The sequence below is a fragment of the Myxine glutinosa genome, chromosome 5 (assembly GCF_964187855.1).
Source record: "Myxine glutinosa chromosome 5, kmMyxGlut1.1, whole genome shotgun sequence".
Taxonomy (NCBI): domain Eukaryota; kingdom Metazoa; phylum Chordata; class Myxini; order Myxiniformes; family Myxinidae; genus Myxine; species Myxine glutinosa.
This window is the reverse complement of record NC_136265.1, coordinates 135,330,927-135,358,792: the sequence shown is the minus strand read 5'-3', so window position 1 is coordinate 135,358,792 and position 27,866 is coordinate 135,330,927. Positions and strand designations below refer to the sequence as shown.

General features: G+C 49.3%; 1 protein-coding gene across 4 annotated transcripts in view; it reads left to right on the top strand.

The window, feature by feature from the left end:
- Positions 1 to 27,866, top strand: part of ZDHHC14 (zDHHC palmitoyltransferase 14) — a 46,763-nt gene that overhangs the window by 1,373 nt on the left and 17,524 nt on the right. For all 4 annotated transcript variants that reach the window (XM_068116150.2, XM_068116151.2, XM_068116152.2 and 1 more), the window contains exons 2-8: positions 13,664 to 13,836; positions 14,022 to 14,180; positions 14,796 to 14,933; positions 15,251 to 15,299; positions 15,654 to 15,756; positions 15,854 to 15,963; positions 18,252 to 18,351. In XM_068116150.2, the coding sequence (XP_067972251.2) occupies positions 13,664 to 13,836; positions 14,022 to 14,180; positions 14,796 to 14,933; positions 15,251 to 15,299; positions 15,654 to 15,756; positions 15,854 to 15,963; positions 18,252 to 18,351 (832 nt within the window). The remainder of the gene's footprint in view (positions 1 to 13,663; positions 13,837 to 14,021; positions 14,181 to 14,795; positions 14,934 to 15,250; positions 15,300 to 15,653; positions 15,757 to 15,853; positions 15,964 to 18,251; positions 18,352 to 27,866) is intronic.

The following is a 27,866-nucleotide window of genomic DNA, read 5'->3' as shown; positions in this document are numbered from 1 at the left end:
TGTGTCTCTGTCTGCCTGCGCGTCTCTGCCTGCCTGCGCCTGCGTGTCTCTGCCTGCATGCGCCTGTGTCTCTCTGCCTGCATGCGCCTGCGTCTCTCTGTCTGCATGCGCCTGCGTCTCTCTGTCTGCATGCGCCTGCGTCTCTCTGCATGCGCCTGCGTCTCTCTGTCTGCCTGCGTCTCTCTGTCTGTCTGCCTGCGCCTGCGTCTCTCTGTCTGTCTGTGCCTGCGCCTGCGTCTCTGTCTGCCTGCGTCTCTCTGTCTGCCTGCGTCTCTTTGTCTGCCTGTGCCTGTGTCTCTCTGTCTGCCTGTGCCTGTGTCTCTCTGTCTGAGCGTCTCTCTGTCTGCATGCGCCTGCGTCTCTCTGTCTGCATGCGCCTGCGCCTGCGTCTCTCTGCCTGCGCCTGCGTCTCTCTGCCTGCGCCTGCGTCTCTCTGCCTGCGCCTGCGTCTCTCTGCCTGCGCCTGCGTCTCTCTGCCTGCGCCTGCGTCTCTCTGCCTGCGCCTGCGTCTCTCTGCCTGCGCCTGCGTCTCTCTGCCTGCGCCTGCGTCTCTCTGCCTGCGCCTGTGTCTCTCTGTCTGTCTGCCTGCGCCTCCGTCTCTCTGCCTGCGCCTGCGTCTCTCTGCCTGCGCCTGCGTCTCTCTGCCTGCGCCTGCGTCTCTCTGCCTGCGCCTGCATCTCTCGGCCTACGTCTCTGTCTGTCTGTGTCTGCCTGCCTGCGTGTCTCTGTCTGCCTGCCTGCCTGCGTGTCTGTCTGCCTGCCTGCGTGTCTCTGTCGGCCTGCCTGCCTGCGTGTCTCTGTCGGCCTGCCTGCCTGCGTGTCTCTGTCGGCCTGCCTGCCTGCGTGTCTCTGTCGTCCTGCCTGCCTGCGTGTCTCTGTCGGCCTGCCTGCCTGCGTGTCTCTGTCGGCCTGCCTGCCTGCGTGTCTCTGTCGGCCTGCCTGCCTGCGTGTCTCTGTCGGCCTGCCTGCCTGCGTGTCTCTGTCGGCCTGCCTGCCTGCGTGTCTCTGTCTGCCTGCCTGCCTGCGTGTCTCTGTCTGCCTGCCTGCCTGCGTGTCTCTGCCTGCCTGCCTGCGTGTCTCTGTCTGCCTGCCTGCGTGTCTCTGTCTGCCTGCCTGCGTGTCTCTGTCTGCCTGCCTGCGTGTCTCTGTCTGCCTGCCTGCGTGTCTCTGTCTGCCTGCCTGCGTGTCTCTGTCTGCCTGCCTGCGTCTCTCTGCCTGCGCCTGCGTCTCTCTGCCTGCGCCTGCGTCTCTCTGCCTGCGCCTGTGTCTCTCTGTCTGTCTGCCTGCGCCTGTGTCTCTCTGTCTGTCTGCCTGCACCTGTGTCTCTCTGTCTGTCTGCCTGCACCTGCATCTCTCTGCCTGCGCCTGCGCCTGCGTCTCTCTGCCTGCTCCTGCGTCTCTCTGCCTGCGCCTGCGTCTCTCTGCCTGCGCCTGCGTCTCTCTGCCTGCGCCTGCGTCTCTCTGCCTGCGCCTGCGTCTCTCTGCCTGCGCCTGCGTCTCTCTGCCTGCGCCTGTGTCTCTCTGTCTGTCTGCCTGCGCCTGTGTCTCTCTGTCTGTCTGCCTGCGCCTGCGTCTCTCTGCCTGCGCCTGCGTCTCTCTGCCTGCGCCTGCGTCTCTCTGCCTGCGCCTGCGTCTCTCTGCCTGCGCCTGCGTCTCTCTGCCTGCGCCTGCATCTCTCGGCCTACGTCTGTCTGTCTGTGTCTGCCTGCCTGCCTGCGTGTCTCTGTCTGCCTGCCTGCCTGCGTGTCTCTGTCGGCCTGCCTGCCTGCGTGTCTCTGTCGGCCTGCCTGCCTGCGTGTCTCTGTCGTCCTACCTGCCTGCGTGTCTGTCGGCCTGCCTGCCTGCGTGTCTCTGTCTGCCTGCCTGCCTGCGTGTCTCTGCCTGCCTGCGTGTCTCTGTCTGCCCGCCTGCATGTCTGTCTGCCCGCCTGCGTGTCTGTCTGCCCGCCTGCGTGTCTGTCTGCCCGCCTGCGTGTCTGTCTGCCCGCCTGCGTGTCTCTGTCTGCCCGCCTGCGTGTCTCTGTCTGCCCGCCTGCGTGTCTCTGTCTGCCCGCCTGCGTGTCTCTGTCTGCCCGCCTGCGTGTCTCTGTCTGCCCGCCTGCGTGTCTCTGTCTGCCCGCCTGCGTGTCTCTGTCTGCCCGCCTGCGTGTCTCTGTCTGCCCGCCTGCGTGTCTCTGTCTGCCCGCCTGCGTGTCTCTGTCTGCCCGCCTGCGTGTCTCTGTCTGCCCGCCTGCGTGTCTCTGTCTGCCCGCCTGCGTGTCTCTGTCTGCCCGCCTGCGTGTCTCTGTCTGCCCGCCTGCGTGTCTCTGTCTGCCCGCCTGCGTGTCTCTGTCTCCCCGCCTGCGTGTCTCTGTCTCCCCGCCTGCGTGTCTCTGTCTCCCCGCCTGCGTGTCTCTGTCTGCCCGCCTGCGTGTCTCTGTCTGCCCGCCTGCGTGTCTCTGTCTGCCCGCCTGCGTGTCTCTGTCTGCCCGCCTGCGTGTCTCTGTCTGCCCGCCTGCGTGTCTCTGTCTGCCCGCCTGCGTGTCTCTGTCTGCCCGCCTGCGTGTCTGTCTGCCCGCCTGCGTGTCTCTGTCTGCCCGCCTGCGTGTCTCTGTCTGCCCGCCTGCGTGTCTCTGTCTGCCCGCCTGCGTGTCTCTGTCTGCCCGCCTGCGTGTCTCTGTCTGCCCGCCTGCGTGTCTCTGTCTGCCCGCCTGCGTGTCTCTGTCTGCCCGCCTGCGTGTCTCTGTCTGCCCGCCTGCGTGTCTCTGTCTGCCCGCCTGTGTGTCTGTCTGCCCCCCCCCCCCCCTCCCTATAAACACGTGATTGTGTACACTCAAATGTCGATCTCGCGGACGGCATTTTGATTTCTCTCATCCTGCGTTTGGCCAAGCTCTAATTTGAGGCCTTGAGAAGTAAAATGGGCTCCACCACAACGATGCTTTTTGGTAGAGGGAGGAAAAGTTAAGTTTCCCATGTTATTAGAATCCAATTGAACTCCCAGTGAACAAAGCTGAATCTGCTTCAAACATTTTGTTCAGCACCGCCATTACTACACAAGGCGTCCCTGGCTGTGAAGGGTTTCCTTGGTGGGCTCGAATCTGGCGAGCATCCCACATTTGTCCGGTTTGGAGCCTAACATAAGTTATCGGTACGGTACTGTCATTGGTGAAGTTATTGGGAAGAACGAGCCGCCCTGTTAGCAAACTGTGGGAATGAGAAAAATCTGGTGTTTTCTTTTCCAAGTTTCTTCCTTGTTTTTATTTATATGTTTTATTGTGGTTACCAAAGCCCTGGTGTTGGGCAAGCGGCTAGGGTGAGGGCTTAGGATCCTAGGATCCTGGGTTCGAATCCCGGCCAATCGCTGAATTAACGCCAGGGGGTTGACTCAGCCTGTCATCCTTCCGAGGTCGGCAAATTGAGTACCAGTTCACTGGTAATTCCCTGTTTGTCGTAAAAAGGCGACAAAAAGGGTTGGCGTCAGGAAGGGCATCCGGCCGTAAAACATTGCTTCAAAAAGGGGACCAAAAAAAAAAAACAACAACAACCACGGTCCCCGAAAAAGGCCAACCCCCGCTTGCGGGGAAAAATGGCCTCTAAAGGTGGTTATTGTGGTTACCAAGTGCAGAAAACAACCGATCATGGGTTCCGCTGGTGCTCTCATTGATGTACTGGCCTTGCCCTTGTTTAACTCTTCCTTTGTTTGAGTGTTGCGTCTCTTGTATTTTTATTTTCTTTTGCGACTGCACTCACTCCCGAGGTGTCTATCTTGGGTTCCAATCTGGGCTCAGCTATAAACCCTCATTCCCCTGGTTTCCTGGCAGGGCGAGGCATTGATGTGCGCGCCATCCCTTGGAGAAGCCAGCACTTGTAGAATTTGTCAAAATGACTTCCAAGTCAATGTTTCGCAATTGGAAGACTCCACCTCGCATGAATTTGATGACGTCGTCACATGGTCCCTTCACTGCCCGGCGAGCATCAGGACGGTCAGAAGCGTCGTTTCCTTGGTAGAAGGTACACGGAAAGCGACAGTGGCTTGGGAGAGACCTTTTCTACCAACTATCCGCGAACCTCGGAAATCCGCGAACCGCGAACCCCGGGAATCTCCCGCGATGAAGCTAACTCCAAGGGCCTCTCACTCACTCACCGCAGGCAGGTTGGTGGTCTTTCTGTCTTCTACCGACTCCTCTCCGGCCTTGCCCTCCCCCCCCCCCCCCCAGCTCTCTCTGGGCTCTGTCCCGCAAATATTCCTACAGGTCGCACAAGATCTGCCTGCAACCCTCTTATCGTTAAACTGCCAAAATCAAGACTCTCTGCTCACCTTCTCTCCTTCATTCCTCTTTTCTCCCGCCTCTGGAACAAACTCCCTCACTCTCTTCAATCCCACTCCACCCTCCAAGTCTTTAAAACAGCTGTTCACCACCATCTCTTATCTTCCCCCATCCAAAACCTTGATCTTTTCTACCCCCGCTAATTTAACCCCAATTCCACTTTTTTGAAATACCAACTTCTGTCCTGGAAGTCCTTGGTGTCCTTGTGTTTTATACTTCTCCCACTCCCCCCCTCCCCCCCCTTCCCACACCTCCTCCCGCCAAGCCCTCTCCCTCCCACACATCTCCTTGCTCTCAAATGTTGTGTTTGTGTGCTTCCTCTTCTCTCCCCATCTTGTTTTCCGCTCCCTCTTTTTATATATTTTGTTTGTCTGGTTGATTTGTTTGTGAAGTAAATGTTAGCTCTTTCACGAGCCTCGATTCGGTATACAAAAAAAAAACAACCCTCAATCTGGTACATTTCCAATCCGTTTCACCCGGTTCTCTCCCGTCGCCGTGAGAATCTTGACAAATTTCTGGTTTTTGGTTTTGGAATATTTATCCAACATGTTGCATCTGCTCTGCGAGACTTGTCGCTCGTTGATGGGAAACAAGTTTGTTTTGCCCAAGACACACGTGTGCCTTCGAGTTCTGCACTGCCGTTCGCATTGTGTTCCTATCGCAACATGCCGTGCTTTTTTGGATTGCCTGGAGAGATGGCAATCCATTAAAGGTTCCTCATTTTCAAACTGTAACAATCGTGGAAAATCTCCAAAATGATTTGAGGACGTTGTATCAATGAAACAAACCCACACCTCGTCCCAAATCGAAAGGCGTCAAATTAACTTTGTATTTGAGTTTCTGTGGAAACAGCTTTCATCACCGTCATGTTCTGTGACCTTTTTAATGGGGGTTTCGTTTCCCATTTGACCTGCGAATGAATGAAGTGATGGTCTGTGTACCTTTTTTATTATAATTATTTTATTTTTTTAATGTTCGAAGTCATTTTGAAGAATTATCTGACAGGTGAGATGCAGGCCCTTGAAGGTGATTAAAAAGCAAACGGAAGTGGATGTGAGGTGCAGCTCCGACTCGAAGTGACAAACTCTGTGATGTGGTAAAAGGAGCTATAAACTGCCATTCTACGGACCCATCTGCGAGCATTGGTCTTCGGTTGATGTTGTAGATCCTGAGGGTGTCTTTCATGAAGAGTAGGCGAGTAATCGCCAGCACCCTGAACAACTTCCAAATTCCTGCCCAGACTGCTGGGGAGGCAAAGGCAAACCACCCAGTGTGACACGCACCAAGAAACTGCTTCAGCAGCACCGCTCTGTAAAGTGTTATACATTGATGATGGTTAGCATCAAATCTTGCCTGCCCTCACCACCTTATTCCCTGCAATCTCTCCCAACTTTGTGCCACGTGATGCATGAGGGGTCGTCAGCCTGGCGTGGCGCAGTCATTGGTCCGTCTTCAGTGTGACACTCTGTTTCCTCAAACACAAATTATCCTCATGGAGCCACGGTGCTTCTGAAGCAGTCTGTTTCCAAGGGTTGTGCTGGGTGGTTTGCCATTGCATTCCTCGCAGTCAACGGGGACTGGCATTGGCAAATTGAGGTTGGCAGCGATAACTCGCCTACTCCTCATGGAATACCTTTGGGATACCTGACATCCACCAGCGTCCGTTCCTGGCGGATGGGGCCCTCCAGCTGAATATCTGACGGCCGGCACACACATTGATGCCTCGTACCACATGTGAAACTCCAGAATGGCAGTTCATAGCTGGGTCAAGGTTCGAACCCCGGTCAGACAGTTCAGAGATTAGTTGATGCATTCCTCAAAAGCAAGATGGCCTTCAATGATGGTTCAAAATGCATGATGTTTGTCACAATGCTCCGCATTACAATGGAGTGATCACCACCGAAGCGACTGGTGCCTGTAATTGTGAATGTCCTGAGGTTCCGTTTTTCTCCAACTTTTTCGGAATGGTTTTGTTTACATTTTAGGTTTGAGTTCCATGCGTTGTTAATGTGCTTTGATTATAAAATAATTTGCCTTATTCCAACATGATGGCTTCTTGGCTTTCATCTTCAGGAATGGCGTCCCATTCGTACTTGCAGAAGTCCCAACCTTGCCGGTTTTGGCTTTTGGAGCTGTCGGGCAGACAGCTTAAAAATTGTGCGCATGCTTTTTTTTTCCTTGCTTTTTTTTTTTTCTCTTTCTATACAGCCTGGTGTTGGCTTAGCGGTTAGGGTGCCGGCTTGGGATCCTAAGATCCTGGGTTCGAATCCCGGTCGATCGCTGAATTAACGCCAGGGGGGTTGACTCAGTTTGCCATCCTTTCGAGGTCGGCAAATTGAGTACCAGCTTGCTGGGATGAATGATCCCGGTGTGTACCCCGATTTAGAATAGGTACATCGTATCCCTGCGCATCGTAAGAGCGTGACCAAGGGTTGGCGTCAGGAAGGGCATCCGGCCATAAAAAAAAAACATTGCCTCAAACAGGGAACCATGATTGTCATGGGGCCCGCAAGGCTAACCCCCGCTCTAGCGGGGAAAATGGCCTTAAAACGATCATTCATTAATTCATATATTCTATACATCATTGAGGCTCGTGTAAGAGCTAACATTAATGACAAAAAAACAAGCGGACACAAGACATAAAGGGAGCGGGAGACAAGATGGGCAAAGAGGGGGAAGCACACAAGTACAACATTTGAGAGCAGGGACATTGGGAGATCTGTGGGAGGGAGAGGGCTTGGGGGGGGGAGGCGTGGCAAGGGGAGGGGGGGAGGCGTGGCAAGGGGAGGGGGGGGGAGAGGAAAAAACACAAGGACACAGCTAGAACTTCCAGGAAAGAAGTCGGTATATCAGAAAAGTGGATCTGGGGTGAATTAATGGGGGTAGAAAAGATCAAGGTTTTGAATGGGGGAAGATAAGAGATGGTGGTGAAGAGCTGTTTTAAAAACCTGGAGGGAGGAGTGGGATTGAAGGGAGTGGAGGAGTTTGTTCCAGAGGCGGGAGAAAAGAGGAATGAAAGAGTGAAGGTGAGCAGAGAGTCTTGATTTTGGCAGTTTCACCATAAGAGGGTTGCTGGCAGATCTTGTGCGACCTGTAGGAATATTTGGGGGACAGAGCACAGACAGAGCTGGGGGAGCAAGGCCGGAGAGGAGTCGGTAGAAGACAAAGACCACCAACCTGCCTGCGGTGAGTGAGTGAAAGGACCTCGGAGATAGCTTCATCGTAGGAGATTCGAATGATTCTGAAAGCTTTGGTTTCAACAGCGTGAAGACGAGCTAGGTGTGAGGCAGGAGCACCGGCCCAGAGGTGTGTGTGTGGGTGGGTTATCCATCCATCTGGCTGTGCTTGTTTGTCATAACATGTGTAATCGTGTTTAAATTGCCGAAGACTTGAACCTGAGCACTTCATCGTTGGAGTTTCATTTATCGGTGCCTCCTGTCACCCTATATATTGCATCGGCTTAAACTGCTGTATCATACTCAACTGTTGTGATTTTAATAGGGTGCGCAATGAACTCTGCGTCGGGCTTTTCCTTCATCAATGCACTCGGGCTGCTCATCTTTAATGCACTCTGTTTCTGTGCCGCTGACGGCGCAAAGCAGGTGCGCTAAGTGGCTTTGGTTTGGTGCTGCTTGCCAGAAATCGATGCTGGTTAAGTGTGTGCACGTGTGTGCGTTCGAGTGCATGGCAAACGTACCCAGCAGTTAGCAAAAGGCTCACTCTCCGGCAGTGTCCGAATGTCACGTGGTTATGGATGCTTTTTGAGTTCGCTCTCGAAGGTAATATTTTGGATCCTGGGTCCTCAAGGCAACATTAATTGACACGGTTCATTTTCTGTTACCATCCAAGCAATTTACTGTGGTCAATCGAGTTGGTAAGATGGAGCGAACCCGTGTTTATCTGTGTGTTTGTCTTTGTGTGTTTGTATCTATTTATGAGTCTGTGTTTATATCTGTCTCTGTCTCTGTGCGCGTGGTTGTGCCTCTGTGCGCGTGGTTGTGCCTCTGTGCACGTGGTTGTGCCTCTGTGCGCGGGGTTGTGCCTCTGTGCGTGTGGTTGTGCCTCTGTGCGCGTGGTTGTGCCTCTGTGCACGTGGTTGTGCCTCTGTGCGCGTGGTTGTGCCTCGGCGCGTGGTTGTCTCTGTGTGCGTGGTTGTGCCTCTGTGCGCGTGGTTGTGCCTCTGTGCGCGTGGTTGTTCCTCTGTGCGCGTGGTTGTGCCTCTGTGCGCATGGTTGTGGCTCTGTGCACGTGGTTGTTCCTCTGTGCACGTGGTTGTGCCTCTGTGCGCGTGGTTGTGCCTCTGTGCGCGTGGTTGCGCCTCTGTGCGCGTGGTTGCGCCTCTGTGCGCGTGGTTGCGCCTCTGTGCGCATGGTTGCGCCTCTGTGCGCGTGGTTGCGCCTCTGTGCACGTGGTTGCGCCTCTGTGCGCGTGGTTGCGCCTCTGTGCGCGTGGTTGCGCCTCTGTGCGCGTGGTTGCGCCTCTGTGTGCGTGGTTGCGCCTCTGTGCGCGTGGTTGTGCCTCTGTGCGTGTGGTTGTGCCTCTGTGCGCGTGGTTGTGCCTCTGTGCGCGTGGTGCCTCTGTGCGCATGGTTGTGCCTGTCTCTTTCTCTGTCTCTTTCTCTGTCTCTTTCTCTGTCTCTTTCTCTGTCTCTTTCTCTGTCTCTTTCTCTGTCTCTTTCTCTGTCTCTTTCTCTGTCTCTTTCTCTGTCTCTTTCTCTGTCTCTTTCTCTGTCTCTTTCTCTGTCTCTTTCTCTGTCTCTTTCTCTGTCTCTTTCTCTGTCTCTTTCTCTGTCTCTTTCTCTGTCTCTTTCTCTGTCTCTTTCTCTGTCTCTTTCTCTGTCTCTTTCTCTGTCTCTTTCTCTGTCTCTTTCTCTGTCTCTTTCTCTGTCTCTTTCTCTGTCTCTTTCTCTGTCTCTTTCTCTGTCTCTTTCTCTGTCTCTTTCTCTGTCTCTTTCTCTGTCTCTTTCTCTGTCTCTTTCTCTTTCTCTTTCTCTTTCTCTTTCTCTGTCTCTTTCTCTGTCTCTTTCTCTGTCTCTTTCTCTGTCTCTTTCTCTGTCTCTTTCTCTGTCTCTTTCTCTGTCTCTTTCTCTGTCTCTTTCTCTGTCTCTTTCTCTGTCTCTTTCTCTGTCTCTTTCTCTGTCTCTGTCTCTTTCTCTGTCTCTTTCTCTGTCTCTTTCTCTGTCTCTTTCTCTGTCTCTTTCTCTGTCTCTTTCTCTGTCTCTTTCTCTGTCTCTTTCTCTGTCTCTTTCTCTGTCTCTTTCTCTGTCTCTTTCTCTGTCTCTTTCTCTGTCTCTTTCTCTGTCTCTTTCTCTGTCTCTTTCTCTGTCTCTTTCTCTGTCTCTTTCTCTGTCTCTTTCTCTGTCTCTTTCTCTGTCTCTTTCTCTGTCTCTTTCTCTGTCTCTTTCTCTGTCTCTTTCTCTGTCTCTTTCTCTGTCTCTTTCTCTGTCTCTTTCTCTGTCTCTTTCTCTGTCTCTTTCTCTGTCTCTTTCTCTGTCTCTTTCTCTTTCTCTGTCTCTTTCTCTGTCTGTCTCTTTCTCTGTCTCTGTCTCTTTCTCTGTCTCTTTCTCTGTCTCTTTCTCTGTCTCTTTCTCTTTCTCTTTCTCTGTCTCTTTCTCTTTCTCTTTCTCTGTCTCTTTCTCTGTCTCTGTCTCTTTCTCTGTCTCTGTCTCTTTCTCTGTCTCTGTCTCTTTCTCTGTCTCTTTCTCTGTCTCTTTCTCTGTCTCTTTCTCTGTCTCTTTCTCTGTCTCTTTCTCTGTCTCTTTCTCTGTCTCTGTCTCTTTCTCTTTCTCTGTCTCTTTCTCTGTCTCTTTCTCTGTCTCTTTCTCTGTCTCTTTCTCTGTCTCTTTCTCTGTCTCTTTCTCTGTCTCTTTCTCTGTCTCTTTCTCTGTCTCTTTCTCTGTCTCTTTCTCTGTCTCTTTCTCTTTCTCTGTCTCTGTCTCTTTCTCTTTCTCTGTCTCTTTCTCTGTCTCTTTCTCTGTCTCTGTCTCTTTCTCTGTCTCTTTCTCTGTCTCTTTCTCTGTCTCTTTCTCTGTCTCTTTCTCTGTCTCTTTCTCTGTCTCTTTCTCTGTCTCTTTCTCTGTCCCTTTCTCTTTCTCTGTCTCTTTCTCTGTCTCTTTCTCTGTCTCTTTCTCTGTCTCTTTCTCTGTCTCTTTCTCTGTCTCTTTCTCTGTCTCTTTCTCTGTCTCTTTCTCTGTCTCTTTCTCTGTCTCTTTCTCTGTCTCTTTCTCTGTCTCTTTCTCTGTCTCTTTCTCTGTCTCTTTCTCTGTCTCTTTCTCTGTCTCTTTCTCTTTCTCTGTCTCTTTCTCTGTCTCTTTCTCTGTCTCTTTCTCTGTCTCTTTCTCTGTCTCTTTCTCTGTCTCTTTCTCTGTCTCTTTCTCTGTCTCTTTCTCTGTCTCTTTCTCTGTCTCTTTCTCTGTCTCTTTCTCTGTCTCTTTCTCTGTCTCTTTCTCTGTCTCTTTCTCTGTCTCTTTCTCTGTCTCTTTCTCTGTCTCTTTCTCTGTCTTTCTCTGTCTCTTTCTCTGTCTCTTTCTCTGTCTTTCTCTGTCTCTTTCTCTGTCTCTTTCTCTGTCTCTGTCTCTTTCTCTGTCTCTTTCTCTGTCTCTTTCTCTGTCTCTTTCTCTGTCTCTTTCTCTGTCTCTTTCTCTGTCTCTTTCTCTGTCTCTTTCTCTGTCTCTGTCTCTTTCTCTGTCTCTTTCTCTGTCTCTTTCTCTGTCTCTTTCTCTGTCTCTTTCTCTGTCTCTTTCTCTGTCTCTTTCTCTGTCTCTTTCTCTGTCTCTTTCTCTGTCTCTTTCTCTGTCTCTTTCTCTGCCTCTTTCTCTGTCTCTTTCTCTGTCTCTTTCTCTGTCTCTTTCTCTGTCTCTTTCTCTGTCTCTTTCTCTGTCTCTTTCTCTGTCTCTTTCTCTGTCTCTTTCTCTGTCTCTTTCTCTGTCTCTTTCTCTGTCTCTTTCTCTGTCTCTTTCTCTGTCTCTTTCTCTGTCTCTTTCTCTGTCTCTTTCTCTGTCTCTTTCTCTGTCTCTTTCTCTGTCTCTTTCTCTGTCTCTTTCTCTGTCTCTTTCTCTGTCTCTTTCTCTGTCTCTGTCTCTTTCTCTGTCTCTTTCTCTTGTCTCTTTCTCTGTCTCTTTCTCTGTCTCTTTCTCTGTCTCTTTCTCTGTCTCTTTCTCTGTCTCTTTCTCTGTCTCTTTCTCTGTCTCTTTCTCTGTCTCTTTCTCTGTCTCTTTCTCTGTCTCTTTCTCTGTCTCTTTCTCTGTCTCTTTCTCTGTCTCTTTCTCTGTCTCTTTCTCTGTCCTCTTTCTCTGTCTCTTTCTCTGTCTCTTTCTCTGTCTCTTCTCTGTCTCTTTCTCTGTCTCTTTCTCTGTCTCTTTCTCTGTCTCTTTCTCTGTCTCTTTCTCTTTCTCTGTCTCTTTCTCTGTCTCTTTCTCTTTCTCTTTCTCTGTCTCTTTCTCTGTCTCTTTCTCTGTCTCTTTCTCTGTCTCTTTCTCTGTCTCTTTCTCTGTCTCTTTCTCTGTCTCTTTCTCTGTCTCTTTCTCTGTCTCTTTCTCTGTCTCTTCTCTGTCTTCTTTCTCTGTCTCTTTCTCTGTCTCTTTCTCTGTCTTTCTCTGTCTCTTTCTCTGTCTCTTTCTCTGTCTCTTTCTCTGTCTCTTTCTCTGTCTCTTTCTCTGTCTCTTTCTCTGTCTCTTTCTCTGTCTCTTTCTCTGTCTCTTTCTCTGTCTCTTTCTCTGTCTCTTTCTCTGTCTCTTTCTCTGTCTCTTTCTCTGTCTCTTTCTCTGTCTCTTTCTCTGTCTCTTTCTCTGTCTCTTTCTCTGTCTCTTTCTCTGTCTCTTTCTCTGTCTCTTTCTCTGTCTCTTTCTCTGTCTCTTTCTCTGTCTCTTTCTCTGTCTCTTTCTCTGTCTCTTTCTCTGTCTCTTTCTCTGTCTCTTTCTCTGTCTCTTTCTCTGTCTCTTTCTCTGTCTCTTTCTCTGTCTCTTTCTCTGTCCTCTTTCTCTGTCCTCTTTCTCTCTGTCTCTTTCTCTGTCTCTTTCTCTGTCTCTTTCTCTGTCTCTTTCTCTGTCTCTTTCTCTGTCTCTTTCTCTGTCTCTTTCTCTGTCTCTTTCTCTGTCTCTTTCTCTGTCCTCTTTCCTCTGTCTCTTTCTCTGTCTCTTTCTCTGTCTCTTTCTCTGTCTCTTTCTCTGTCTCTTTCTCTGTCTCTTTCTCTGTCTCTTTCTCTGTCTCTTTCTCTGTCTCTTTCTCTTTCTCTTTCTCTGTCTCTTTCTCTTTCTCTGTCTCTCTTTCTCTGTCTCTTTCTCTGTCTCTTTCTCTGTCTCTTTCTCTGTCTCTTTCTCTGTCTCTTTCTCTGTCTCTTTCTCTGTCTCTTCTCTTTCTCTGTCTCTGTCTCTGTCTTTCTCTGTCTCTGTCTCTGTCTCTGTCTCTGTCTCTGTCTCTGTCTCTGTCTCTGTCTCTGTCTCTGTCTCTGTCTCTGTCTCTCTGTGTGTTTGTGTCTCTATCTCTGTGCATGCATGTGCTGCAATCTAAATTGGAAAGGGTTGGTTGTACCTCACGTGGTGATCCATTAACATTGAAGTGCATTCCGGGGTGAGGTGTAGGCTCGCCTATTCTTAATCCCAATGTTTCTGGAATCTCGTCGCTGCACGTTGCTTGATGTATCGTGACATTTTAATATCTGTAGCGCTCGTGATTGAACAGAACCTTCAGCTCGGTTATCCCGACTTTCTCCCAGCCCGCAAACGTGGCATTATTTAAAGGTGTTTTGTGGTGGTGTCTTGTTCAGCATATCTAATTTAATTTATCAATATTGAATCGTCACCTTGGTGATGTTCTTTGTGGATTATCATGATCTGCTCACCATGACGACGTGTTGTGCGGTTCGAATGATGTATGATTGATGTGAATGTAATTGTTGCTGTCGTGATTGAATGACTTTGCTGTAGCATTGCTTGCTGTCCCATCCATGTCAATCGGGCACTTGGTACCATCTCTCTCACGGAGGAAATGAAAATGTCGATATCTCGAAGGTACATTTGGCAGCTTTGAAGCAAGTGAGACGTACCCTTTTGAAAATTGGTTTCGTCGCATCATTATATTCTCGATTATCGCGTCGTCCTTCTGTATGTCGTAACTACCGCTGGCTTTTGGGCATTCTGACAGATGAGCGCCGCAGTGCAGGCAAAATGGGCTGTGAGGGTCACGTTGATCGAGACTTGTGGTGGATGGGAACATGTCGCGTCATGTGTGTGTGGAAACATGCTTTGCCATTGTTCGCCATACATGGATCTTCGATGGATCCGTGAGCAAGCGATGCACTCCTGACCTTATTTCCCCGTGACCGCCTCCCTTCATCTCGTTCTATCCCATTTGCTTGCAGCTGCCCGTTTCTGGCGGTGAAGTTGAGTCCGGCAATCCCCGTCTTGGGTGCTTTGCTCTTCCTTTTCGTGATGAGTAGTTTGCTGCACACGAGTTGCAGCGATCCCGGGGTGCTGCCCCGTGCCTTCCCTGATGAGGCCAATGATATTGAAAAGCAGTGTGCCATGGCTGAAGGTATGCGAATCACATTATCGTTGTTTCTCCATCTGTGGTGGTGGTGGTGGTGGTGGTTGTGGTATTGTTGTTTCAAAAGGCTTAACAACTTGAAGTGCTCGTTCTGGCACTTTAAACGACCCAAATGTGATCCGATTCTCTCAGTCCTCACCGTCCCACCTTCATGTCACCTTTCTCGCCCACAGAGGTGCCCAAAGGCGGCCACCCACCTGGGTACCGGCCTCCACCCCGCATGAAGGAGGTGAAAATCAACGGGCAGACGGTCAAGCTGAAGTACTGCCTCACATGCCGGATATTCCGGCCACCGCGCGCCTCACACTGCAGCTTGTGTGATAACTGTGTTGGTAAGAGATCCTGGAGTGGTGAGGGGATCGGCAGTTGTGATCACCTCAAAATGGCCATATTTGTGATGCCATCGTCTTCATAGTATTCGTCGTCGTCGTCGTGGTGGTGGTGGTGGGAGTCACGAGCTGTAATTGTAACTTCCCTTTTTAGCTTCTCCACAAAGTTTAGATTCCATATGTGTAGGGAAAATGGATATCTTCCACCTGCAATTGGTACAGTATCCCAGAGCCGGACATGCACGTTTCAGTCCCCGAGACGGCTTTGTTTATTCTTTTTGAACAAAGCCCGAAGTTTGTTTCCTTCTTTTGCATCTCGATTAAAAATAGTCCTCTCTGGGAAGTAAACAGTAGAGGGAGGAAAGTTGGAGGGAGGAGAGGGCGTGGTCCATGTTTGTACGGAATGGGTCGAATTTGGAAACTTCAGCTCGGGGCTCAACCACCGGCGTTGTCAAAGCGGACTTTATACTCGTGTCACTGGTGGAATGGATCGCCCTGTCTTGTGCATAAACATTCTGATTAGGTGCTTAATGCGGCCTTTTATGAAGCCTGGCAAAATCCAGGCCTTTTAATTATTTTCCCATTGTTCTTACGCTCTTTCTCCCACCCCCGTCCCAGAACACTTTGACCATCATTGCCCGTGGGTGGGTAACTGCGTCGGAAAGAGGAACTATCGTTTTTTCTACATGTTCGTCCTTTCTCTGTCCCTCCTCACCGTCTACATCTTTGCCTTCATCATCGTGCACATTGCCTTGCGTGAGCCTCCGTCGCGTCGCGTCGTCGTGATATTCCGTTTGCTCTTTTTGCCTGATCCCAGTTGGATTGCGTTGATTGCCTTGCGATTGCATTCCACAGTCTCTGGAGTGTTTGTGGTATATTTGACCTTTTTCCTTATTGTTTGGAGCTGAGACATCGCAAGACCTGCTTAGTCGCATTGTCCACCATGTTAGAGGTCCTGGTTGTGGATGCAGTTTCTCTCTTGGCTCGATGGAGGAATTTGAAAGTATTGAGATGTAGATATTTGTTTGTCTCCCCCTTTCCCCTTGTTTTTATGATATCATTTTTTTTTTTAGTGTCGCAGCATGACGGATTTCTCAACGCACTCAAAGACAGCCCGGCCAGATATCCTCTTGCACCTTCTCATTTGCTGCCAAGGAGCCTGTCATTTTACGTTATTGCCATTTGTGAAAATGCTCCGTACAATTGCTTTTGTAAAGGAGGAAGTCCAAGTATTTAAATATAATCGACATATTTTCTGATTATTTTTCACATCTTTGTTTAGAATTTGATTAAAATGAGCATTTTCATTTGTGCATGCCAAAACACTTCCTTGTTTTTAATCATTAATTTATTTTATGAGCATCTTAAATGGTCAAAAGAAGAAGATTCCAGCAGTTCAAGATTGTTTTATTAATTTTATCTTGTTCAACGAACGAATCGTTTCCTTGATTCTTGCCTTTGCTCGGCGATGCTCACTGTATTGGAAGCAGTCGTTTGCTTCTTCTCTGTCTGGTCCATCATCGGCCTCTCTGGCTTCCACACGTACCTCGTCGCTTCAAACCAGACGACAAATGAGGATGTGAGTCCCACAGGAGGCACTCGCCTTGTGTACCATCATTGTCATCGTGATGTCGACTGTGGCACGCGACGTGACTCTACCTTGTCTCCTTGCACAGATCAAGGGATCGTGGTCGAACAAGCAAGGCAAGGATGTTTACAACCCCTTCAGTCACGGGAACGTGTTTTCCAACTGCTGTGCCGTGCTCTGTGGACCCTTGTCACCCAGGTCTGTTACAAGTGTATTGCGGTCCCACCTTTAAAAAAAAAAAAAAATTGTCCCAGTCTCAGATTTTATGCCCCCCTCCCTTTCCAGATGGAACGGATCAGTTTGTAACGGTAGAAAAAGGGGGGGGGGAGTTGGGAGGGGACAAAATAGAGGGAGACTTGAAGACGCAAGAGATGTGGAGCAGAATAAGGGGTAAGGGAGGACACCAAGGGTGAACAAGATGGATACAACGGCAAACTCTCAATCACAGAAGTGGAGGGAAAACTGTGAGTTTGGAAAGAGGTGTGCTTGGGAAGGGGTAATGGGTTAGAAAATGTCATGGTTTTGGATTGGGGACCATCTGAGATGGTGAAAAGCTGTCTTGAAGACCTGGAGGGAAGAAAGGGATTGAAGAGGATGTGGAACTTGGTTCCGCAGGTGGGGAAAAAGAAGAACGAATGATTGGGGATGAGTAGTGATCCTGGATTCTGGAAGGTTCACCAGAAGAGGGTTACGAGCAGATCGTGTGCACCTGTGGGTGGGGGGACAGAGGGGCTGGGGATGCAGAGCATACCAGAAAGGATGCGGTAGAAGAAAGGGTTGACCTGTCTGCAGTGTGAAAGTGATAGGGTGTGACACTCGGCTTTATCACAGTATATTCCATTGATTTTGAAGGCCTTTGTTTCAGGTCCAGTGCACCAAGGAAAGACTACACAATGAAGGGTTCCAAGTCGACGACTGGCTTTGGATGCCAACTTAGATATATTTGGTTTGATAAAGATACTGGTTCATCATTAGGTCCAAAAAATTCTGCCTGAACAACTTGAAGAGGATTGTTAAGGAAGTTTAGTAGATACTTCTTTAACAATCACCAACAACACCAACAGTAGAGTTGAAGGACAATATAGAGGGAGACTTTGACAAACAATGGGAGTGGGGAGGAATTTGGGGCAGGAAAGGATACAATGGGGTGGACAAGGTGGATACAGAAGGAAGCTCTCGGGAAGAAAAAAATCGAAAATGCGGAAGGAGGACTGATTGGAGTGAGGTTGAGTGGCGGAGGAGGGGGGAGCTTAATGAGGGTAGAAAAAATCATGTTTTTGAATTGGGAATTATCTGAGATGGCAGTGAACAGCTGTCTTGGTCCTGGAGGGAAGAAGCATAACGAAGAGAATGTTGAAGTTAGTTTTACAGGTGCTAAAAAGTAAGAACGAATGAGTGGAGGTGAGCATTGATCCCTGATTTAGGTAATTTCACCTGAAGGGTGTTATTGGTGGACCGTGTGCGTCCTGCAGGTAATCTTGGGGGTGGGGCAAGTAATGGAAAGATCAGAGGGCACAAGACCAGAAAGGAGGCAGTCGAAGACAGAGAGACCACCGACCTGTTTGTGATGGCGAAGTGATAGACTCTTTTGCTTTTGATAGCTTTTGATGCGGGAGATTCCAATGATCTTAAAGGCCTTTGTTTCCATGGTGTCAAGCGGAGCAATATTAGCCAGTTGAGCCAGCCCAGAGGGGAGAGCAGTACTCAATCAAGTTGTGGATGAAAGCCTTGTTGGTGTATAGGAGTTCAGGTGTTCTAATGAAGGACTTTGTATGATTGAGGATGTCCAGTCGGCAGCTGGCTTTGGCTCTCCAAGTGTTTCACCAGGTTGTGATTTTGTTAATGTCTGAAGAGAGGGAAGAGGATGCTGCCTGCCTATCTGAAGGATGAGGGATGTCACGGCAGAGGGTGGGATCATCTGCAAATAGATATAGGATTTTCCAAGAGGGTTAGAGAGATCATTAATGAAGATTCGGAATATGGCTGTTCCCCCTCTCTCCCTCTGTCTCTTTCTCTATTTACTGGTCCTTTTGTCCTGCTACTTCCTGATCCGTTCAGTGTGCTACCTTTTCCATGAGCGTTGACTATATACAATTTGACCGACATTGTTTTTTCCCTGAGAAATAAATGAAATGTCAAGCATTTCATTAATGCCTTTAGTGACAATACAGTGCATGCATGTTTGGAATTCCATGCCTTCCATTGGCTGCATCGCTGCACATGTGACTTGGTTTTGCATCACAACGTATTACTCATGCTCGTGTCAGTAGTGATTAACCGTGTCAATGATGTCACGTGTCACGATGTCACGTGTCACGATGTCAATGACAGCAGTAGTGATTAACCTTTCAGCATTGTTTAACCTGGTTGGTGGAAGCAACACCTGAGTGATGCAGGTGCAGTTTGGTGTCTCTAGTCTTATTGTACCACCCCTCCTCCCGGTCCCTCGTACCCCATCCATTCCTTCCTCACAAAACCACCCCCAGCCTCATCGATAGGCGTGGACTTGTTGAAGAAGAGTCTCTAAAGTCGGTGGGAGTTCAAAACGGTCTCAACACCTCTGTTTCGGCAACTTCTCAACCCATGGTAGGCCCCGATGGTTAACTGCATCCATGCTTGCTCCCCCCTCCCCGACTACATGTTATCATTCATCACCAAACCACTGACCCGCCTGTGGATCTCCATGACCGGTGGTGCATGTCTTGTGGATCTGCAGCATGGTGGCTTACCTGTCCTCTCACAAACTTAAAAGCTGTGTATATTCCCTGGCTGCAACTCTTCTCCCTACATTTCTTCCTCTTCTTCTTCTTCTTCTTCTTCTTCCCATTATAATTATTACTATTCTTTTTAAAAGTGCAGATTGTATTTTTCCGATTTTATATGTTGTGCATAGAAAGATCCCACTCCATCATTTATTGTCAAGCACTCCCAGGCCCAGGTGATGAGTAAATGGACACTAAACTTTTGCCAGGTGGGGCACGGAGTGTTTACCCCCAGGCTGGGTTCAGCCCCTCAAACTGCCTCGGCCATCTATCTTTGATTTTCGTTCCCAATTACTGATCAGGACTTGCGAACTCGAAGCCTTTGCACATCGTTTTTGTATTTGGGAATTTGGCAACGACCCGGATGCTTTTTGGAATTTTACATCGCGTTCTGCGATTCCGACGAGGTCTGCCGCATGAACGCACCTGCTCGATCATTTTCATTTTGTTGCCGCTGGGTAGCTGAAGCACGTGGAACGTTGACGTATCTCTTGGCTACATGGTTTGAAATGTTCGTCACGGTTGCAGCGTTTTGGAATTGCACTGGACCCGGCGGAGAGCTGATAAATTCATCTTTTTCACTCTGACGTCTGTCTCCCCGCTTCAAAAACTTGGAGGGGAGACGGACGGTGTGTGGTACGCACTGTTGTTGGTGTCTAAACCGCAGAAACGTCATTCGGTGAACGCAATGTCGCAGAGCCAACTTTATTCGACAAATTGCGACAACTTTGGTGTGTTAGGGTGGTGCAGGTGTGGGGTGGCGGGGGCTAACATCGATTCGTAATGAACAGTTGTGGAGGAAACTGGACTCTGGGTTTACCGCTTGTTCGAGCTTGTGGGGAAATGCTCCATTTTATCGGTTCGTGCTTCGTGCCAAGGTATCGCTCACGTTTTGGTGTTGTTGGGGGAGTTATATCGACGACTTGAAAGTATCCATTTAATGTTCATTGTTGCGGGTCACACTACAGTACGACTACCTTTTACTCTCTCCGGCTTTTGTATTCGGTGTGACGTTTGACTTTTCTCCTCGGACCTCTTCTTGAGATTGTGCAGCAGAAATGGCTTGAAACTTTGTTCGAGTTGTTTCCTTCGAGCGCTTCAAGAGCGGCGGTTGTTTGTGTTAGCCAAAAGCTGCCTTTCTTGCCAAAAGGCCATAGCCAATTGATTATTATGGTTGTGCTAAATTTGGGAAAGGAATTCCAGTAAACCAGCATGCCAAATGTCTCAACTGCCCACTGCCTCCTTCAGTCCCCACACTATTTCTGGTTATTTGATTTTTATCTTCCAGAGTTCGTTGTGTGGGGGTAGAAGGAAGGATCATGTGTTTTTCGTACGCTTTGAGGGTCTTTTTTATTTTTATTTTTACGCAGCCTGATTATGCACTGTTTATACACACATGCACACACGCGCACACACATTCTTGTTTTTTTTTTACATTGAACTTCACCGTACGTTAGTACAAACGTCAAACTTTTCTCCCTTTAGAACCCAAAGGCCCACACTCCCTTCATATAATTTTCATTCCCCCTCCCCCCCCCCCACTTTCTCCATCCCTGTTCTCCCCCCCCCCCCCCTCCGCTTCCCCCATATCAATTTTTTTGCTGTCCCTCATTCTGCTTCCCTCTTCTCTTCCTCCATTTCCTCCTTTTCTCCCCCCCTCCTCCTGTCCCCCCTTCTCCTGTACCCTCCCCCTCTCCTTTTGTCCCGCTCTCATCCTGTCCCCCTCCCCCTCATACTGTCCCGCCACCATCCTGTTCCCTCCTTTGTTGCATACCAAGTTGAGGCTCGTATAAGAGCTAACACATAGAACATATAACAAAGGCAGCGGGAGACGAGAGAGAGGGAAACGCAACAACATTAGGGAACAGGGACATCAGGAGATCTGTGGAAGGGAGAGGGCTGGGGCGTGGGGTACACAGTATTAAACAAATGGACCCTTCCTCCTGTTGTCGTCGTCGTCATACCCCCTTCCTCCTGTCGTCGTCGTACCCCCTTCCTCCTGTCGTCGGCGTACCCCCTTCCTCCTGTCGTCGGCGTACCCCCTTCCTCCTGTCGTCGGCGTACCCCCTTCCTCCTGTCGTCGGCGTACCCCCTTCCTCCTGTCGTCGGCGTACCCCCTTCCTCCTGTCGTCGGCGTACCCCCTTCCTCCTGTCGTCGGCGTACCCCCTTCCTCCTGTCGTCGGCGTACCCCCTTCCTCCTGTCGTCGGCGTACCCCCTTCCTCCTGTCGTCGTCGTCGTCGTACCCCACCCCTCCTCCTGTCGTCGTCGTCCCCCACCCCTCCTGTCATCGTCGTCCCCCACCCCTCCTGTCGTCGTCGTCCCCCACCCCTCCTGTCGTCGTCCCCCACCCCTCCTGTCGTCGTCCCCCACCCCTCCTGTCGTCGTTCCCCACCCCTCCTACTGTTGTCGTCCCCCACTCCTCGTATTGTCGTCGTCCCCCACCCCTCCTACTGTCGTCGTCCCCCACCCCTCCTACTGTCGTCGTCCCCCACCTCTCCTACTGTCGTCGTCCCCCACCCCTCCTACTGTCGGCGTCCCCCACCCCTCCTACTGTCGGCGTCCCCCACCTCTCCTACTGTCGTCGTCCCCCACCCCTCCTACTGTCGTCGTCCCCCACCCCTCCTACTGTCGTCGTCCCCCACCCCTCCTACTGTCGTCGTTCCCCACCCCTCCTACTGTCGTCGTCCCCCACCTCTCCTACTGTCGTCGTCCCCCACCCCTCCTACTGTCGTCGTCCCCCACCCCTCCTACTGTCGTCGTCCCCCACCCCTCCTACTGTCGTCGTCCCCCGCCCCTCCTACTGTGGTCGTCCCCCGCCCCTCCTACTGTGGTCATCCGCCGCCCCTCCTACTGTGGTCGTCCCCCGCCCCTCCTACTGTGGTCGTCCCCCGCCCCTCCTACTGTCGTCGTCCCCCGCCCCTCCTACTGTCGTCGTCCCCCGCCCCTCCTACTGTCGTCGTCCCCCGCCCCTCCTACTGTCGTCGTCCCCCGCCCCTCCTACTGTCGTCGTCCCCCGCCCCTCCTACTGTCGTCGTCCCCCGCCCCTCCTACTGTCGTCGTCCCCCGCCCCTCCTACTGTCGTCGTCCCCCGCCCCTCCTACTGTCGTCGTCCCCCGCCCCTCCTACTGTGGTCGTCCCCCGCCCCTCCTACTGTGGTCGTCCCCCGCCCCTCCTACTGTGGTCGTCCCCCACTCCTCCTACTGTGGTCGTCCCCCACTCCTCCTACTGTGGTCGTCCCCCATCCCTGCTACTGTGGTCGTCCCCCGCCCCTCCTACTGTGGTCGTCCCCCGCCCCTCCTACTGTCGTCGTCCCCCACCCATCCTACTGTGGTCGTCCCCCACCCATCCTACTGTGGTCGTCCCCCACCCCTCCTACTGTCGTCGTGCCCCACCCCTCCTACTGTGGTCGTCCCCCACCCCTCCTACTGTGGTCGTCCCCCACCCCTCCTACTGTGGTCGTCCCCCACCCCTCCTACTGTGGTCGTCCCCCACCCCTCCTACTGTGGTCGTCCCCCACCCCTCCTACTGTGGTCGTCCCCCACCCCTCCTACTGTGGTCGTCCCCCACCCCTCCTACTGTCGTCGTGCCCCACCCCTCCTACTGTCGTCGTCGTCCGATGTTTTCCCCCTATCATTTCTTTGTGCCTTATCTTGTGACCGTCTTGTAGCTCACCTCTGGTTGAAAAACAGAATCCATTTAATCTCAGTCACTTTATTACATTCTCACCCTGTGCCTTCCTTCATGTGGGCTTGTTGTTCCACACTCGTCCTGGTGACTGACTGATTGGTGTGTGCGTTGTGCTCATTGCTGCTGTGATTGACAGTGTAGTTGTAAAAGAAAAAAAAAATAAGAAAAAAAAAATAATAATACAAAAACAGGTCCATCAGTGGAAGTTCTATTTTGATGATCGCTTGAAGGAAACCAATTGAAGATTGCTCTTGAGGTCACATCATCAACCTCTTCTTAATCTTTGTAGCTGTACATTTTTTTTTTAATATACAGATGATCTATAATGTGAATCTTTAAGGTAAACTGCACATGTGAAGTATATATTGTTCTTCTGGTGAAGCAACACTCAGGAGGCTTTGTGTATGTGTGTGCTCGCACTCCTCATTCTTACCGAACACACGAGCAGCACAGCCTTCGTTAACTGTAACGGTGCAAGAAGACCCCTTACCCCGTGGAGCTGTTTGGCCTTGTGTATATTTTCTTATTTTTGGCTCTTAGCATGTGCAATCTTTTTTTTATTGCTGCTTTTTTGGTGTGGATGTTGTACCCTGGCCTCGTTGCCATAGCAAACTGACCCTTGAATGTGGTATGAATTGAAATGTTCATTTCATTTCGTTATGTTTATGTATCATTTTTCTTTGATGCAATTTTTACTGAGAATTAAACTTCATTTTAAAAACCATTTCTTTTCTTGCCTTGTTTTTGTTTTATTGCACCTTTTATGTTGCTTTGACTGTTCAGTTGGTTGGTTTGTTTTTGTTGTTTGGTTTGATAAATGATGCTCAGCATCTGATCTATTGTGCAAAGTCGAGGGTGAATAACCACCCCCTTGTGGTCTAAAGTAATGCATCTGCCCTGTGCCCTCTCGCCATCTTCCCCCTCACCCTCGGGTTTTAACCGATAAAGTGATGGATTTACTGGTTAGTAGCGCAGAAATGCTTTTTTGGCATCGGCTTTTCTCCACCATTTAGAAGCGAGCTTTCATAAGTTACTCCAAGTATTAAACATTGCAAGAAAGGTCATGATTTATTCTTTGGGTTGACATCAGTTTAAACTCATTTGCATACAAATAGTGGATAAAACACGCCCATATAATGACCATATTTAGTAGGGCCGCAATTGTGGCCGGTCGGCCTGTGCGTGTCCGCTACGATCGTAGCCCTATGCGCTTTGTGTTAACCTTCACCCTGTATATGATCCCGTGACATTTCCTTATGTAATCCGTGTTAACCTAGGTGCACGTGTGTCATGTATATGTATATATATACAGTTGGACCCCGACATTCGTGGGGGACACCACAAATGTGGAGGCATTTTTTCAATGGGAAAAGGGGGGATAGGTTCCCGGCAGTTCCTGATTCAAGGAAAACCATGAATGTTGGGGAAAATTCGCGAATGTTTGGGCATTGTTTCAATGGGGAAAAGGGGGGCATTGAATTGCACTCAAAGATGCACTGGAGTGTTTTAATTCTGTACAGTAAATTGAGAGGGATGACGTGTTACTCAGCTACTGGGATGTCCTGCGAAGCTATGTTCACAGTGTGAATGGTGGGATATCCCACGAAGCTGTTTACAGTGTGAATGGTGGGATATCCCACGAAGCTGTTTACAGTGTGAATGATGGGATATCCCACGAAGCTGTTTACAATGTGAATGATGGGATATCCCACGAAGCTATGTTCACAGTGTGAATGGTGGGATATCCCACGAAGCTGTTTACAGTGTGAATGGTGGGATATCCCACGAAGCTGTTTACAGTGTGAATGATGGGATATCCCACGAAGCTGTTTACAGTGTGAATGGTGGGATATCCCACGAAGCTGTTTACAGTGTGAATGGTGGGATATCCCACGAAGCTGTTTACAGTGTGAATGATGGGATATCCCACGAAGCTGTTTACAATGTGAATGATGGGATATCCCACGAAGCTATGTTCACAGTGTGAATGGTGGGATATCCCACGAAGCTGTTTACAGTGTGAATGGTGGGATATCCCACGAAGCTGTTTACAGTGTGAATGATGGGATATCCCAGGAAGCTGTTCACAGTGTGAATGATGGGATATCCCACGAAGCTGTTCACAGTGTGAATGATGGGATATCCCACGAAGCTGTTCACAGTGTGAATGATGGGATATCCCGCGAAGCTATGTTCACAGTGTGAATGGTGGGATATCCCACGAAGCTGTTTGCAGTGTGAATGATGGGATATCCCACGAAGCTGTTCACAGTGTGAATGGTGGGATATCCCATGAAGCTGTTTACAGTGTGAATGATGGGATATCCTACGAAGCTGTTTACAGTGTGAATGATGGGATATCCCACGAAGCTGTTTACAGTGTGAATGATGGGATATCCCACGAAGCTGTTTACAGTGTGAATGATGGGATATCCCACGAAGCTATGTTCACAGTGTGAATGGTGGGATATCCCGCGAAGCTATGTTCACAGTGTGAATGGTGGGATATCCCATGAAGCTGTTTACAGTGTGAATGATGGGATATCCCACGAAGCTGTTCACAGTATGAATGATGGGATATCCCATGAAGCTCTTCACAGTATGAATGATGTGGGATATCCCACGAAGCTGTTCACAGTATGAATGATGGGATATCCCACGAAGCTGTTCACAGTGTGAATGATGGGATATCCCACGAAGCTGTTTACAGTGTGAATGATGGGATATCCCACGAAGCTGTTCACAGTATGAATGGTGGGATATCCCACGAAGCTCTTCACAGTATGAATGATGTGGGATATCCCACGAAGCTGTTCACAGTATGAATGATGAGATATCCCACGAAGCTGTTCACAGTGTGAATGATGGGATATCCCACGAAGCTGTTTACAGTGTGAATGATGGGATATCCCACGAAGATATGTTCACAGTGTGAACGATGGGATATCCCACGAAGCTGTTCACAGTGTGAATGATGGGATATCCCACGAAGCTGTTTACAGTGTGAATGATGGGATATCCCACGAAGCTATGTTCACAGTGTGAATGGTGGGATATCCCACGAAGCTGTTTACAGTGTGAATGATGGGATATCCCATGAAGCTGTTTACAGTGTGAATGATGGGATATCCCACGAAGCTGTTCACAGTGTGAATGATGGGATATCCCACGAAGCTGTTCACAGTGTGAATGATGGGATATCCCATGAAGCTGTTTACAGTATGAATGATGGGATATCCCACGAAGCTATGTTAATAATAATAATAATTCATTTATTTTGTATAGCACTTTTCCAGAAGCCCAAAGGCGCTTTGACAGAGTGGCAAACATAATGCATAACAATACATGAAAACAACAATTGCAAAAAGACAAGAATCAATAGGGAAATATTTAAAGCAAAAGGAGGGAGAAGGAGAAGAGATAGTCAGGGGTTAAATGCTGTGGGTTGAATGTTGAATGCAGTGTTGAACAGGTGGGTCTTTAGTGATGTTTTGAATGTTCACAGTGTGAATGATGGGATATCCCACGAAGCTGTTTACAGTGTGAATGATGGGATATCCCACGAAGCTATGTTCACAGTGTGAATGATGGGATATCCCACAAAGCTGTTTACAGTATGAATGATGGGATATCCCATGAAGCTATGTTCACAGTGTGAATGATGGGATATCCCACGAAGCTGTTCACAGTGTGAATGATGGGATATCCCACAAAGCTGTTTACAGTATGAATGATGGGATATCCCATGAAGCTATGTTCACAGTGTGAATGATGGGATATCCCACGAAGCTGTTCACAGTGTGAATGATGGGATATCCCACGAAGCTGTTTACAGTGTGAATGATGGGATATCCCACGAAGCTGTTTACAGTATGAATGATGGGATATCCCATGAAGCTATGTTCACAGTGTGAATGATGGGATATCCCACGAAGCTGTTTACAGTATGAATGATGGGATATCCCATGAAGCTATGTTCACAGTGTGAATGATGGGATATCCCACGAAGCTGTTCACAGTGTGAATGATGGGATATCCCACGAAGCTGTTCACAGTGTGAATGATGGGATATCCCATGAAGCTATGTTCACAGTGTGAATGATGGGATATCCCACGAAGCTGTTCACAGTGTGAATGATGGGATATCCCACGAAGCTGTTTACAGTGTGAATGATGGGATATCCCACGAAGCTGTTTACAGTATGAATGATGGGATATCCCATGAAGCTATGTTCACAGTGTGAATGATGGGATATCCCACGAAGCTGTTTACAGTATGAATGATGGGATATCCCATGAAGCCTTGTTCACAGTGTGAATGATGGGATATCCCACGAAGCTGTTCACAGTGTGAATGATGGGATATCCCACGAAGCTGTTCACAGTGTGAATGATGGGATATCCCATGAAGCTATGTTCACAGTGTGAATGATGGGATATCCCACGAAGCTGTTCACAGTGTGAATGATGGGATATCCCACGAAGCTGTTTACAGTGTGAATGATGGGATATCCCACGAAGCTATGTTCACAGTGTGAATGATGGGATATCCCACAAAGCTGTTTACAGTATGAATGATGGGATATCCCATGAAGCTATGTTCACAGTGTGAATGATGGGATATCCCACGAAGCTGTTCACAGTGTGAATGATGGGATATCCCATGAAGCTATGTTCACAGTGTGAATGATGGGATATCCCACGAAGCTGTTCACAGTGTGAATGATGGGATATCCCACGAAGCTGTTTACAGTGTGAATGATGGGATATCCCACGAAGCTATGTTCACAGTGTGAATGATGGGATATCCCACAAAGCTGTTTACAGTATGAATGATGGGATATCCCATGAAGCTATGTTCACAGTGTGAATGATGGGATATCCCACGAAGCTGTTCACAGTGTGAATGATGGGATATCCCACGAAGCTATGTTCACAGTGTGAATGGTGGGATATCCCACGAAGCTGTTTACAGTGTGAATGATGGGATATCCCATGAAGCTGTTTCCAGTGTGAATGATGGGATATCCCACGAAGCTGTTCACAGTGTGAATGATGGGATATCCCACGAAGCTGTTCACAGTGTGAATGATGGGATATCCCATGAAGCTGTTTACAGTATGAATGATGGGATATCCCACGAAGCTATGTTCACAGTGTGAATGATGGGATATCCCACGAAGCTCTGTTCACAGTGTGAATGATGGGATATCCCACAAAGCTGTTTACAGTATGAATGATGGGATATCCCACGAAGCTATGTTCACAGTGTGAATGATGGGATATCCCACGAAGCTGTTTACAGTGTGAATGATGGGATATCCCACGAAGCTATGTTCACAGTGTGAATGATGGGATATCCCACGAAGCTGTTTACAGTATGAATGATGGGATATCCCACGAAGCTATGTTCACAGTGTGAATGATGGGATATCCCACGAAGCTGTTTACAGTATGAATGATGGGATATCCCAAGAAGCTGATTACAGTGTGAATGATGGGATATCCCACGAAGCTGTTTACAGTGTGAATGATGGGATATCCCACGAAGCTATGTTCACAGTGTGAATGATGGGATATCCCACGAAGCTATGTTCACAGTGTGAATGATGGGATATCCCGCGAAGCTATGTTAACAGTGTGAATGATG